Source organism: Ascaphus truei, chromosome 22, assembly GCF_040206685.1.
Source record: "Ascaphus truei isolate aAscTru1 chromosome 22, aAscTru1.hap1, whole genome shotgun sequence".
Taxonomy (NCBI): domain Eukaryota; kingdom Metazoa; phylum Chordata; class Amphibia; order Anura; family Ascaphidae; genus Ascaphus; species Ascaphus truei.
Window position 1 is genome coordinate 5,214,777 of NC_134504.1, and position 15,378 is coordinate 5,230,154.

Genomic DNA, 15,378 nt, shown 5'->3' on the forward strand with positions numbered 1-15,378 from the left:
CTATTCCGAGACCCCCGGTCTTCCGAGCCCCCCCAGTCTTCCGAAGACCCCCCCCCCAGTCTTCCGAAGACCCCCCCCCCAGTCTTCCGAGCCCCCCCTCCCAGTCTTCCGAAGACCCCCCCCCCAGTCTTCCGAAGACCCCCCCCCCAGTCTTCCGAGCCCCCCCCAGTCTTCCGAAGACCCCCCCCCCAGTCTTCCGAGCCCCCCCTCCCAGTCTTCCGAAGACCCCCCCCCCAGTCTTCCGAAGACCCCCCCCCCAGTCTTCCGAGCCCCCCCCAGTCTTCCGAAGACCCCCCCCCCCAGTCTTCCCCCATAGGTTGTGAAAAACGGATTCCGCGTGATATGAATAGTAATAACCCGTCGTACACGGGTAATTGCCACGTTGAGCTCGCCGCGCTGTTCTACCCGTTTATAGGCAGCTCACAAATTAACCTCCGCAGTGCCGGAGGGGACCCACCACACAGGGGGTTTTGGAAGGCCTGGGATACGGCAGGGTTTGCGATGTGGGGGCTGCGCACCGCGCCAGGCTCCGCAGACAATAGAGCAGCGGTGTGACGCTGAGTGTCCTCTTGTCTGTTCCAGCGGTAGCTGCACGGCGGGGGCACGGGTGGGGGGGGGGGGAGACTGGGGGTAGGATTTGGGACAGTAACATTGTATTGTTACCCCGCAGTAGTAATCGGCTGTCACACTGCACCGCAGGTCTCTCTGGCGCCGGGAGAATGGCGACGCCTCTCACACGCGCTTCTCACCGCCGGCTTTAGCCAGGAATATGTCATCTAATCATATTAATGGGGGGGGGGTTCCTTGGAAAGCGCTGACAGTGTATGCAGTGCTGTACAGAGGAATGTTACAGACAAAGTCCTTGTCCCGCAGAGCTTACAATCTATTTTACACACACACACACACACACATATATATATCTTATACACACATCGCATATCATACATACACACACACACATGCATATATTTTACACACACACAAACATATCATACATACATACATACACACACACATCTTATTTAAACACATACACACAAATACACACATATATATATCTTATACACACACACACACAGACACATTTCGCAGACCGTGTGCTATAACTCCCTGCCCAGTGTGAGGACTGATTATTAACCTCTGCTCCTGAGTGACCGGGGCAAACTAATACACGGGGCTAATTGCCCCAGATCAAAGCTTCAGCTCAGTGACGTGGAACGAACCTCTTTCCCATGATGCATTTCTCACTTTGCATTCAATATTCCTCTTGCAGTATGTTTGAGTGCAAGCTTCGCGGCCCAGCAACGCTTCTCTCCTCCACTTATTCCAAAATCAAATACTTTAGCTATAGTGACCAACCCCAGGTGCAAGAATATCATCGCCAGACAATTAGCCAAGGGTGCCCCCTCTCCCTGCCCCGAAGAGCTTGCAATCTAAGGACAGGTCCATACTGCCGTAGACCGCCCGGAGGTGTCGGTGCGGGGCGCAATCACATTGCCTAAAGTCATTGCTCGTGCCCATTGACCGCGCGGGCGCACACCGGCGGAGGCAGGGGGGGGCGCGCGTTGCGCAAGAAATCAGTTGAAGCTGATTTCTTGGCGCGACAGGCAGGTCACGTTTGCGGTTCGCCCAATGAGGGCGAACCAGCTCCGTGACGCCCCTAGGCACGCCCCCCCACGGCGCGTCCACCACGGACACAAAACGCACCCGCTTCACGCGGATGACGTCACAGCCTTCGCACGCCTCCGCCTTAGACAGGTCTGCATCCACTATGCAATTACCGTGGGTACCAAATAATAACTGGAGACATCCCCCCCCTCTCTCTCTCTTCTCTCCCCCCTTCCTCCCGGGGAAAAGCGGCTGCCCCCTGTATCCTCCCGGCCCCCGCCAGCTCAGCCCGTGAGATGCCATTTCGTCTCGACGCTGCACGGCGCGGCACAAGGCGATCCGCCGCTCAGCGGACGCTTGGAGCACGTTCCTGATCTGCGTGTGTAATGCAGCCACGCTTAATGACTGTGAGTAGCTGGATCGTGCGTGGCCCGCAGGGGGTCGGCTTTCGGAGATCTCTTGGGGGTGGGGGGCGGGGGTGAGGGGTTGGGAGGGGTTCACAGCTTAGAGCAGAGAGTTTCAGCCTTAAGTGAACCCTGCGTGGAAGCAACATTTGTATGTATATCTTTAGTTATACAGCGCTCACAGTGTACTCTGCGCTGTACAGGAGAGGCAACACAGCACGGGGAATTCTAATAATACAATAAGCGCAACAAAGACAGACAATAGGAAATCCCTGCCCCGGGGAGCTTACAATCTAAGTGGTATGTTGGGAGAGTTACAGAGACAGCAGGTAAGGGAATACGTGCAGTAGATGGCAGTGCCTGGCCTTGATGGTGGGTAAGTGCAGTAGATGGCAGTGCCTGGCCTTGATGGTGGGTAAGTGCAGTAGATGGCAGTGCCTGGCCTTGATGGTGGGTAAGCGCAGTAGATGGCTGTGCCTGGCCTTGATGGTGGGTAAGTGCAGTAGATGGCTGTGCCTGGCCTTGATGGTGGGTAAGTGCAGTAGATGGCAGTGCCTGGCCTTGATGGTGGGTAAGTGCAGTCGATGACTGTGCCTGGCCTTGATGGTGGGTAAGTGCAGTCGATGGCAGTGCCTGGCCTTGATGGTGGGTAAGTGCAGTAGATGGCTGTGCCTGGCCTTGATGGTGGGTAAGTGCAGTAGATGGCAGTGCCTGGCCTTGATGGTGGGTAAGTGCAGTAGATGGCAGTGCCTGGCCTTGATGGTGGGTAGGTGCAGTAGATGGCAGTGCTTGGCCACAATGGTTGGTAGGAGTGACTGTGGGTGTGGGACAGTAGCCCTGAGTCCAGGCTGTTTGAGTGCTTAATGTAAGAGGTGAGTAAGGTTTGACTTAAAGGTGGGGAGAGAAGGTGCTGGGTGTATACTGCGGGTGAGGGGGCCCCATAGGTAAGGGGCAGAGAGGGGAAAGGGTTTAAGGCGAGAGCAGTAGAGGTGAAAGGAGTGGAGAGGAGACAGTGATGGGCAGAGCGAGAGATCAGAGCGGATATGTAGGGAGGAGCAGGTGAGAGGAGAGCCCTGAAGGTAAGGAGGAGAAGTTTGTGGGTGATCCGGAACTTGATGGGAACCCAGGAGAGGGCTGTAAGAAGGAGATGAGCGGTGACTGTTTTGGGAGAAAGGGAAATGATTCTAGCAGCAGAAACTTGGCTAGATTGTGAGAAAGTTGTGAGGCAGGGAGGCCTGTCAGCAGTATGTTACAGTAACCCAGGCGGGAGAGGATAAGGGCAGGCATTAGATTTAGCAGTATGTTACAGTAACCCGGGCGGGAGAGGATAAGGGCAGGCATTAGATTTAGCAGTATGTTACAGTAACCCAGGCGGGAGAGGATAAGGGCAGGCATTAGATTTAGCAGTAGGTTACAGTAACCCAGGCGGGAGAGGATAAGGGCAGGCATTAGATTTAGCAGTATGTTACAGTAACCCAGGCGGGAGAGGGTAAGGGCATGCATTAGATTTTTAAAGTAGCGTGACAGAGGAAAGAGCATTTCTTCTCTCTCCCGAGAACCAAACCCTACTGATCCATCACCTTGGGTTAAATAAACTTTACATCTTTTTATCAGAGGTAGTCCAACATTCTTGTTCCTGGAGAAATGTAATACCTTTTTAAATAAGAGTTCTTCCCAGGTAATATTTAAAAGTCTTTGAAACCTCAATGGTCTCTTCTTCAGTTCGTAGCACGAAAAGAAGAGACCGATGAGGTTTCTCATTTCAAGTTTATTCCAATTTGTATAAACCATGCAGAGAGATTCAGTAAGAGAGCAAAGCTGAATTCTTAAATGAGAAAAAAGGTTAGCGCGACAGTATGAAATCGCGGACGCAGATGTATGATGACTGCAGTATTTATTTCGGGGGGGGGGGGGGGGGTGTAGCACCGCTTGTAATTTTTAGTGGGTACAAAAAAAATGGAAATGATTACGACTCTGTATAATGATTAAATGGGCATAATATGTGTCTCGTGCGTGTGCGTGTGTGCGTGTGCGTCTTGAGCGCGTCGCGCCTTTCGCCACGTGTCCAGTGTTTTTGGATAAGCCGACTGGCAATCGGTATTCTTCATGGGTAAACAGAAGAGCGTTACTCTGGCAGCGAGAGGGTTAAAACACATTGGGGGTGTTTGCTTGTAACTCTGCAATACTCTTATAAATATTCCGTGTCTTGTGTCTTTATTCTATATATGTGTAATTGTGGCAGGCGCAACGCGCCTCTTCCCTGCAGAGCTTACGCTCTAATTTTGGAGTTTGAGTCACAGACCGGCTCCCAAAGTTACGCTGCGAGCAGGCGCCGGCGCTCCCACTTCAAAGGCAATCCGCATTACAGCTGAGCCACTTCTTCAGCTACCCACGGACCCGTGGGTAACTGCAGCGTGGTGTATTCTTGTGATTAACCCCTTGGTGGCCAGAACGGCCGGCAGGCCAGCATGTCACAGGCTCCTCCGGCAGGGCAGGGGTTAATATTCTCTGAGAGCTGAAGTCCCATCACGTCGCAGAATAACACGGCGCCACGGATTAGAAGAATGAAGGATCGCTTTGCCCACGGACGCCATGTTTGGCGCGGCGAATCTCGAAAGCCTTCATTTCCGTGGTTAAATTGATGAGCTCCCGTGTACAAACTACACTCTGCGCGCCCGTATTATCTACTTTCATTTCTGGACAGACAGAGGGCAAATATCCCTGAAACGTGGCTGAAAGCGTGGACAGGAGAAGCTCATGCGTCCTGTGACACAGTTTTATTATCTGCTTAATGGGGAGGGAAGACTGACTGAGAAGACTGAGCCTCTGATTGAGCCGCCTGTGCTGAAGCAGGGACTCATTAAGCCACCTGGGCTGACGCAGGGACTGATTGCGCCACCTGGGCTGAAGCAGGGACTGATTGAGGCACCTGTGCTGAAGCAGGGACTGATTGAGGCACCTGTGCTGAAGCAGGGACCAGAGAGCCGCGCATTGCTTCACAAGAATCATAGCCATTACCTGAGTGGCCGCGAAACGCGTGAGCTGGACATGAGCGATCGCAAGCTGCAGTCAGCTGGGGATACCGAGCTGTACCATACGGAGGCAGAACGCGTCGACCGCTGTTTAGAGCAGCAGAGAAGGCGGGCGCTGTGTCAGGCCACGGGGACTCCATGTACCAGCAGGCCCTGTTCCCAGCTGGTAACCGCTTTTTCCGGCCAGCGTGTTAAGATTTTATACTGGGTGCTCACACGGCGCCCTCTTGTGGCGAGAAAGATGAACTGTCACTTGCTGCTTCAGTCGCGGGAAATCGTCGCAGGGGAATTCCGTTAAAAACATAAAAAAGCAAACTAAGGTGTCACTGTAACGAGCTTCCTTAGAATGATTCAGTTACTCCTGAAGTGCACCTGTCCAAACATTGACATTTTAGTAAATCGTCTGCTTTATTTAGACTGGTTTGCGGCAGACGCGGGATGTGTGCGGCTTCCAGCGCGGGGTCATGTGACGTCGCCATGGTAAAGTGACCCCGCGGTGTCATTTGACGCCGGGTTACCATGACGACGCGTCGCGGGAAGGTAAGTGTGTTATAAAGGCCTTGCTCGGTCCCCCAGCATTTCATTTAAATGCCTGAGGGGAGAGCGCAGGACCTCTATAACTGCCCCCCCCATCCCCCCAGAATATCTAGCGCCCCCCAGTTTGCGCACTGCTTACTTATAAAACTGGTACGGTGTGCATTCTCTTTAACAGGGGCACTCAACTCCAGTCCTCAAGCCCCCCCAACAGGTCAGGTTTACAGGCTATCCCAGCTGAAGCAGGGACTGATTGTGCCACGTGTGCTGAAGCAGGGACTGATTGAGCCACCTGTGTTGATATAGGGACTGATTGAGCCACCTGTGCTGAAGCAGGGACTGATTGAGCCACCTGTGTTGATGTAGGGACTGATTGAGCCACCTGTGCTGAAGCAGGGACTGATTGAGCCACCTGTGCTGAAGCAGGGACTGATTGAGCCACCTGTGCTGATCACACGGTTGTAGTGTTTATGTTCATGATAATAAAGTAATTAGTCGCATTTTGGTTGGCACTGGTTGGCAGTTACCGCACGGCTACCAAACGGCGTATTTACCGGTCTGTAATCTCTTCAGTGTGCGAGGGCCGCGCAGGGCGTTGGGAAGATGGAAGAGGTTGTAACAGAAGGGGTTAAACCCAAGTAAAGTTATCATTATTCTGCTATTACCGGCTCAACCGTTGCGGACAGATTACATACGGACGCAGACATCCAGCCAGCGCCAGACAATGAGCTCTCGTTAGTACAGTCTGGCGCTAACGAGCTCATTTCTCACACGGCTGCTCATACGTGAGTGTTACTGAGCAGATAAAACCCGATAGCCGGGAATATGTAGGAATTCCTAGCGAGAGGATACACAAGCTCTCCCGATACCGGTACCGACTCGGCTCTGAGTTTCCGGGCGTTACGTTGTGCCGATCGCTCGCAACCACGAAGGGCTCCCACCGACTGGACTGAGAGTTCTTCGTCAGGGAGTCACTAAGCCTCCAATGAGTGGGACACTCCTCCAATGAGTGACACTGAGTTCCAAAGAGTGATACTTCCCTGCAATGAGTGGGACTGCCATCCAATGAGTGAGAATGCCCTCCAATGAGTGAGACTGCCATCCAATGAGTGAGACTGCCATCCAATGAGTGAGACTGCCATCCAATGAGTGAGAATGCCCTCCAATGAGTGAGAATGCCCTCCAATGAGTGAGACTGCCATCCAATGAGTGAGACTGCCATCCAATGAGTGGGACTGTCATCCAATGAGTGGGAATGTCATCCAATGAGTGGGAATGTCATCCAATGAGTGGGGCTGTCATGCAATGAATGGGACTGTCATCCAAAAAGTGGGACTGCCATCCAATGAGTGAGACTGCCATCCAATGAGTGGGACTGCCATCCAAAGAGTGGGAAAGTCATCCAATGAGTGGGAATGTCATCCAATGAGTGGGAATGTCATCCAATGAGTGGGGCTGTCATGCAATGAATGGGACTGTCATCCAAAGAGTGGGAATGTCATCCAATGAGTGGGAATGTCATCCAATGAGTGGGACTGTCATCCAATGAATGGGACTGTCATCCAAAGAGTGGGAATGTCATCCAATGAGTGGGACTGCATAACAATGAGTGAGATGCCATCCAATGAGTGAGACTGCCATCCAATGAGTGAGACTGCCATCCAATGAGTGAGACTGCCATCCAATGAATGGGACTGCCATCCAAAGAGTGGGAATGTCATCCAATGAGTGGGAATGTCATCCAATGAGTGGGACTGTCATTCAATGAATGGGACTGTCATCCAAAGAGTGGGAATATCATCCAATGAGTGGGAATGTCATCCAATGAGTGGGACTGTCGTCCAATGAGTGGGACTGTCGTCCAATGAATGGGACTGTCATCCAAAGAGTGGGACTGTCATCCAATGAGTGGGAATGTCATCCAATGAGTGGGAATGTCATCCAATGAGTGGGAATGTCATCCAATGAGTGGGACTGCCATCCAATGAGTCGGAATGTCATCCAATGAGTGGGAATGTCATCCAATGAGTGGGACTGTCATCCAATGAATGGGACGGTCATCCAATGAATGGGACTGTCATCCAAAGAGTGGGAATGTCATCCAATGAGTGGGACTGCATAACAATGAGTGAGACTGCTATCCAATGAGTGAGACTGCCATCCAATGAGTGAGACTGCCATCCAATGAGTGGGACTGCCATCCAAAGAGTGGGAATGTCATCCAATGAGTGGGAATGTCATCCAATGAGTGGGAATGTCATCCAATGAGTGGGACTGTCATCCAATGAATGGGGCTGTCATCCAATGAGTGGGAATATCATCCAATGAGTGGGAATGTCATCCAATGAGTGGGAATGTCATCCAATGAGTGGGAATGTCATCCAATGAATGGGACTGTCATCCAAAGAGTGGGAATGTCATCCAATGAGTGGGACTGCATAACAATGAGTGAGACTGCCATCCAATGAGTGAGGCTGCCATCCAATGAGTGAGACTGCCATCCAATGATTGAGACTGCCATCCAATGAGTGGGACTGCCATCCAATGAGTGAGACTGCCATCCAAAGAGTGGGAATGTCATCCAATGAGTGGGACTGTCATCCAATGAATGGGACTGTCATCCAATGAGTGGGAATGTCATCCAATGAGTGGGAATGTCATCCAAGGAATGGGGCTGTCATCCAAAGAGTGGGAATGTCATCCAATGAGTGGGACTGTCATCCAATGAATGGGACTGTCATCCAAAGAGTGGGACTGTCATCCAATGAGTGAGACTGCCATCCAATGAGTGAGACTGCCATCCAATGAGTGAGACTGCCATCCAATGAGTGAGACTGCCATCCAATGAGTGAGACTGCCATCCAATGAGTGGGACTGCCATCCAATGAGTGGGACTGCCATCCAATGAGTGGGACTGCATAACAATGAGTGAGACTGCATAACAATGAGTGAGAATTTCTTCCAATGAGTGGGACTGCATAACAATGAGTGGGACTGCCTTCCAATGAGTGGGACTGCCATCCAATGAGTGGGACTGAATAACAATGAGTGAGACTGCATAACAATGAGTGGGACTGCCATCCAATGAGTGGGACTGCATAACAATGAGTGAGACTTCCTTCCAATGAGTGGGACTGCATAACAATGAGTGGGACTGTCATCCAGTGAGTGGGACTGCTATCCAATGAGTAGGACTGAATAACAATGAGTGAGACTTCCTTCCAATGAGTGAGACTTCCTTCCAATGAGTGAGACTTCCCTCCAATGAGTGGGACTACCATCCAATGAGTGAGACTACCATCCAATGAGTGGGACTTCCCTCCAATGAGTGGGGCTGCCTTCCAATGAGTGAGACTTCCCTCCTATGAGTGAGACTGACTTCCATTGAGTGGGACTCCATCCAATCAGTGAGAATGCCTTCCAATGAGTGAGGCTGCCTTCCAGTGAGTGGGACTGTCATCCAATCATTGAGACTGCCATCCAATGAGTGGGACTGCCATCCAATGAGTGGGACTGCCATCTGATAACTGAGCCTTCTATCCAATGAGTGAGACTGCATTCCAGTGAGTGGGACTGCCATCCAATGAGTGAGACTGCTATCCGATGAGTGAGACTTCCATCCAATGAAGTGAGACTTCCCTCTATTGAGTGGGACTGCCATTCAGTGTCTTAGAACATGTGTTCCTTGACCAATGTATGTTATTACTGCCAAAGTTCCTACAAACCCTTGTGTCTGTATGTAGGATATTTCCAGCTGGGCGCACAGAATGTGGGGTCTCTGAGGTTTATGGCTCCCAGTGAACACTGCAGAGCTTCTTGTTAATCTGCTGTAATTACCACTATCTCTGTGCCACGCTGATTTAGCTGCTAATTAAGCTCAATTTATTTGCCCATAAATCCATCTCAACCGTTAAGTGAGTGCACCTCACCCAGTGCTTCATTATATTACCGCCTCGGCTTGAAAGAAAAATGATATATTTATCAATTACTGGTATTGTGCCAGGCCAAATGTGCGTGATTACAAGCAGGCTTCTAATTAATTAATTGGGTGGCTTATAGAACCCAGAGGACCTAGAACAGTAAATGTATCACAACATAGAGGGATGTGGGAGAGAAGGGAGAGGAGAGAAGGGAGAGGGGGGGGGGTGCTCCTTCAGTGCCTGTGACACAGCCTTTTAAACCCTGTGGCAGTAGGGGGTTAAGCACCCCGATGGGATATTCTAGTAGCTACCCAATGGGTACCCAATGTTACCCAATGGGATATTGTAGTAGTTACCCAATGTTACCCAATGGGATATTGTAGTAGTTAGCCAATATTACCCAATGGGATATTGTAGTAGTTACCCAATGTTACCCAATGGGATATTGTAGTAGTTACCCAATGTTACCCAATGGGATATTGTAGTAGTTACCCAATGTTACCCAATGGGATATTGTAGTAGTTACCCAATGGGATATTCTAGTAGTTACCCAATGTTACCCAGTGGGATATTGTAGTGGTTACCCAATGTTACCCAATTGGATATTGTAGTAGTTACCCAATGGGATATTGTAGTAGTTACACAATGTTACCCAATGGGATATTGTAGTAGTTACCCAATGTTACCCAGTGGGATATTGTAGTGGTTACCCAATGTTACCCAATTGGATATTGTAGTAGTTACCCAATGTTATCCGATGGGATATTGTAGTATTTGCCCAATGTTACCCGATGGGATATTCTAGTAGTTACCCAATGTTACCCAGTGGGATATTGTAGTGGTTACCCAATGTTACCCAATGGGATATTCTAGTAGTTACTCAATGGGATATTCTAGTAGTTACCCAATGTTACCCAATGGGATATTCTAGTAGCTACATAGTTTCATAGTAGATGAGGTTGGAAAAAGATATGCGTCTTAAACCTATGCTAAATTTAGACGACAGATGCTTTATCCTATATCCGTACTTACAGTATATTGTCATATTGTTTCCACGGAGTTGAAAGGAACACGGTTGGTATTATGATTTAGTCTGCAGACGTGTACTACCTAATGTTTCTCTTCTCACTGATGGTGAGTCAATGGATCGTGGTCACCATCAAGGGTGCCAGGCCCAATCGGCAGTGACAAGGGGGGACCCAGCCGGCTGAAACTGGGGAAGTTTGTCCTGACCATATGAACGCACAAGTTCGACCCAGAGGAAACTCCCGTAATCGACTGGCGAAGCCATATGCCCTCCCAGCTCAGAGGCTCGACTTCAATGGCGATAATGCCGGATTGGCGCCATATCACTGTGTAGAAGAAGACCGATCGTGGGCATATTATAGGTTGGCTGAGGCACGGGTGAAGATCTCCAGAATTGTCCACTCCTGATGTGTGTGGTATGAGCGTCCCGTCTGTGGCTAAACTGAGTGCGCGTTTCTCACATGTTTCCCGTTGTCAATCCGTGACACCACAGGGTCGGCCACCAAATGCGTGACCCACACAACGGACGTCACGTGGATCACTTTATCTTTCCGGTAGTGGCTAAAACAAATGCTGGGATTTGTTTGACTACAAGTGAAATCCCTTCGCTGCAAGGGATGGCTGACGCGTTCCGCAGAGCAAGGAAGCGAAAGCACTTGGTATATTGGGCTGTAAATATAAGGTTGTCCTCTCTCCCGGTTTCCTCTTTTCCTCTTAGTGTCTCTGGGCTCTTTTGGTTTCCTACAAATCTGTGACATTATGAATACCTGATTTGCATAAACAAACACTGTCTCCGCATAAGAAGACAGGTAATTACCATCCCATTGGTAATTTGTAATTAATCCTGGGCTAATTTGTTGGTGTTACTTGGGTGTTGTTGTGTGCGACTTTACTACCCCCGGCGAGAAAGTATTTATCCCCAGAGCCTTTCTTGGGGCGCCCTCCTGCATTAAATGATTTGTTTCCGTAGACTTATCTGGGAATGAGTCATAACCGCACGTAGATTGCAAGCTCTTGAGGGAAGTGCCATATGAGACAAAGATATCTCATTATTATAAGCTCCCCTCCAATTTTCAGGCACCTTCTCAGCAATGAGTTACATTTCCCTTATGGAGATGGGGGCGAATTTGTCGGCAAAATTAGAATTCAACACCAAAAAATGGTGGTGTTTCCAAATTGGCGAATTTGTTGGAGTTTGCAGAAAAAGGGTCACTGGTTGTTTGTTGTTGTTTTTTTTTGTTGGTTTTTTTTAATTAAAAATGGGAATACTAGAAAATGGGAAAATATTTGTAAAAAAAATTTAGAAAATCGCCAGGAAAAACCCACCGGGAGGAATGTAGAAAATTGGAGAATATTTTTAAAAAGAAATGTGAAAAACAGAAATAGGAGAATATGTGGAGATTCGCAGGAATAGGAGAATATGTGGAGATTCCCAGGAATAGGAGAATATGTGACGATTCGCAGGAATAGGAGAATATGTGGAGATTCGCAGGAATAGGAGAATATGTGAAGATTCGCAGGAATAGGAGAATATGTGGAGATTCGCAGGAATAGGAGAATATGTGAAGATTCGCAGGAATAGGAGAATATGTGAAGATTCGCAGGAATAGGAGAATATGTGGAGATTCGCAGGAATAGGAGAATATGTGAAGATTCGCAGGAATAGGAGAATATGTGAAGATTCGCAGGAATAGGAGAATATGTGGAGATTCGCAGGAATAGGAGAATATGTGGAGATTCGCAGGAATAGGAGAATATGTGAAGATTCACAGGAATAGGAGAATATGTGACGATTCGCAGGAATAGGAGAATATGTGACGATTCGCAGGAATAGGAGAATATGTGACGATTCGCAGGAATAGGAGAATATGTGGAGATTCGCAGGAATAGGAGAATATGTGGAGATTCGCAGGAATAGGAGAATATGTGGAGATTCGCAGGAATAGGAGAATATGTGGAGATTCGCAGGAATAGGAGAATATGTGGAGATTCGCAGGAATAGGAGAATATGTGGAGATTCGCAGGAATAGGAGAATATGTGAAGGTTCGCAGGAATAGGAGAATATGTGGAGATTCGCAGGAATAGGAGAATATGTGGAGATTCGCAGGAATAGGAGAATATGTGGAGATTCGCAGGAATAGGAGAATATGTGACGATTCGCAGGAATAGGAGAATATGTGAAGATTCGCAGGAATAGGAGAATATGTGAAGGTTCCCAGGAATAGGAGAATATGTGACGATTCGCAGGAATAGGAGAATATGTGAAGATTCGCAGGAATAGGAGAATATGTGGAGATTCGCAGGAATAGGAGAATATGTGAAGATTCGCAGGAATAGGAGAATATGTGAAGATTCGCAGGAATAGGAGAATATGTGACGATTCGCAGGAATAGGAGAATATGTGGAGATTCGCAGGAATAGAAGAATATGTGGAGATTCGCAGGAATAGGAGAATATGTGGAGATTCGCAGGAATAGGAGAATATGTGACGATTCGCAGGAATAGGAGAATATGTGGAGATTCGCAGGAATAGGAGAATATGTGGAGATTCGCAGGAATAGGAGAATATGTGGAGATTCGCAGGAATAGGAGAATATGTGAAGGTTCGCAGGAATAGGAGAATATGTGAAGATTCGCAGGAATAGGAGAATATGTGAAGATTCGCAGGAATAGGAGAATATGTGAAGATTCCCAGGAATAGGAGAATATGTGGAGATTCTCAGGAATAGGAGAATATGTGGCGATTCGCAGGAATAGGAGAATATGTGACGATTCGCAGGAATAGGAGAATATGTGAAGATTCGCAGGAATAGGAGAATATGTGAAGATTCGCAGGAATAGGAGAATATGTGGAGATTCGCAGGAATAGGAGAATATGTGAAGATTCACAGGAATAGGAGAATATGTGGAGATTCGCAGGAATAGGAGAATATGTGACGATTCGCAGGAATAGGAGAATATGTGGAGATTCGCAGGAATAGGAGAATATGTGAAGATTCGCAGGAATAGGAGAATATGTGAAGGTTCGCAGGAATAGGAGAATATGTGACGATTCGCAGGAATAGGAGAATATGTGACGATTCGCAGGAATAGGAGAATATGTGAAGATTCGCAGGAATAGGAGAATATGTGAAGATTCGCAGGAATAGGAGAATATGTGAAGATTCACAGGAATAGGAGAATATGTGGAGATTCGCAGGAATAGGAGAATATGTGACGATTTGCAGGAATAGGAGAATATGTGGAGATTCGCAGGAATAGGAGAATATGTGAAGGTTGGCAGGAATAGGAGAATATGTGAAGATTCGCAGGAATAGGAGAATATGTGGAGATTCGCAGGAATAGGAGAATATGTGACGATTCGCAGGAATAGGAGAATATGTGGAGATTCGCAGGAATAGGAGAATATGTGAAGGTTCCCAGGAATAGGAGAATATGTGAAGGTTCCCAGGAATAGGAGAATATGTGACGATTCGCAGGAATAGGAGAATATGTGAAGGTTCGCAGGAATAGGAGAATATGTGGAGATTCGCAGGAATAGGAGAATATGTGGAGATTCGCAGGAATAGGAGAATATGTGAAGGTTCGCAGGAATAGGAGAATATGTGGAGATTCGCAGGAATAGGAGAATATGTGGAGATTCGCAGGAATAGGAGAATATGTGAAGATTCGCAGGAATAGGAGAATATGTGAAGATTCGCAGGAATAGGAGAATATGTGGAGATTCGCAGGAATAGGAGAATATGTGGAGATTCGCAGGAATAGGAGAATATGTGGAGATTCGCAGGAATAGGAGAATATGTGACGATTCGCAGGAATAGGAGAATATGTGACGATTCGCAGGAATAGGAGAATATGTGAAGATTCGCAGGAATAGGAGAATATGTGAAGATTCGCAGGAATAGGAGAATATGTGAAGATTCACAGGAATAGGAGAATATGTGGAGATTCGCAGGAATAGGAGAATATGTGACGATTTGCAGGAATAGGAGAATATGTGGAGATTCGCAGGAATAGGAGAATGTGTGAAGGTTCCCAGGAATAGGAGAATATGTGAAGGTTCGCAGGAATAGGAGAATATGTGAAGGTTGGCAGGAATAGGAGAATATGTGAAGATTCGCAGGAATAGGAGAATATGTGGAGATTCGCAGGAATAGGAGAATATGTGACGATTCGCAGGAATAGGAGAATATGTGGAGATTCGCAGGAATAGGAGAATATGTGAAGGTTCCCAGGAATAGGAGAATATGTGAAGGTTCCCAGGAATAGGAGAATATGTGACGATTCGCAGGAATAGGAGAATATGTGAAGGTTCGCAGGAATAGGAGAATATGTGGAGATTCGCAGGAATAGGAGAATATGTGGAGATTCGCAGGAATAGGAGAATATGTGAAGGTTCGCAGGAATAGGAGAATATGTGGAGATTCCCAGGAATAGGAGAATATGTGAAGATTCGCAGGAATAGGAGAATATGTGGAGATTCCCAGGAATAGGAGAATATGTGGAGATTCGCAGGAATAGGAGAATATGTGGAGATTCGCAGGAATAGGAGAATATGTGGAGATTCGCAGGAATAGGAGAATATGTGGAGATTCGCAGGAATAGGAGAATATGTGAAGATTCGCAGGAATAGGAGAATATGTGAAGATTCGCAGGAATAGGAGAATATGTGGAGATTCGCAGGAATAGGAGAATATGTGGAGATTCGCAGGAATAGGAGAATATGTGGAGATTCGCAGGAATAGGAGAATATGTGGAGATTCGCAGGAATAGGAGAATATGTAGAGGTTCCCAGAAACCCAATTACCAGGCTCCTCTGGGTGTCAGAGAAATCGCTAATCAATACAACTGAA

General features: G+C 48.0%; 1 protein-coding gene across 3 annotated transcripts in view; it reads left to right on the plus strand.

Annotated features, from left to right (window-relative positions):
- TNRC6C (trinucleotide repeat containing adaptor 6C) overlaps positions 1-15,378 on the plus strand; it is a 121,097-nt gene that overhangs the window by 808 nt on the left and 104,911 nt on the right. For all 3 annotated transcript variants that reach the window (XM_075579729.1, XM_075579730.1, XM_075579732.1), the window contains exon 2: positions 1,858-2,015. In XM_075579729.1, coding sequence (XP_075435844.1) covers positions 1,995-2,015 — 21 coding nt within the window. In that variant the 5' untranslated portion in view covers positions 1,858-1,994. The remainder of the gene's footprint in view (positions 1-1,857; positions 2,016-15,378) is intronic.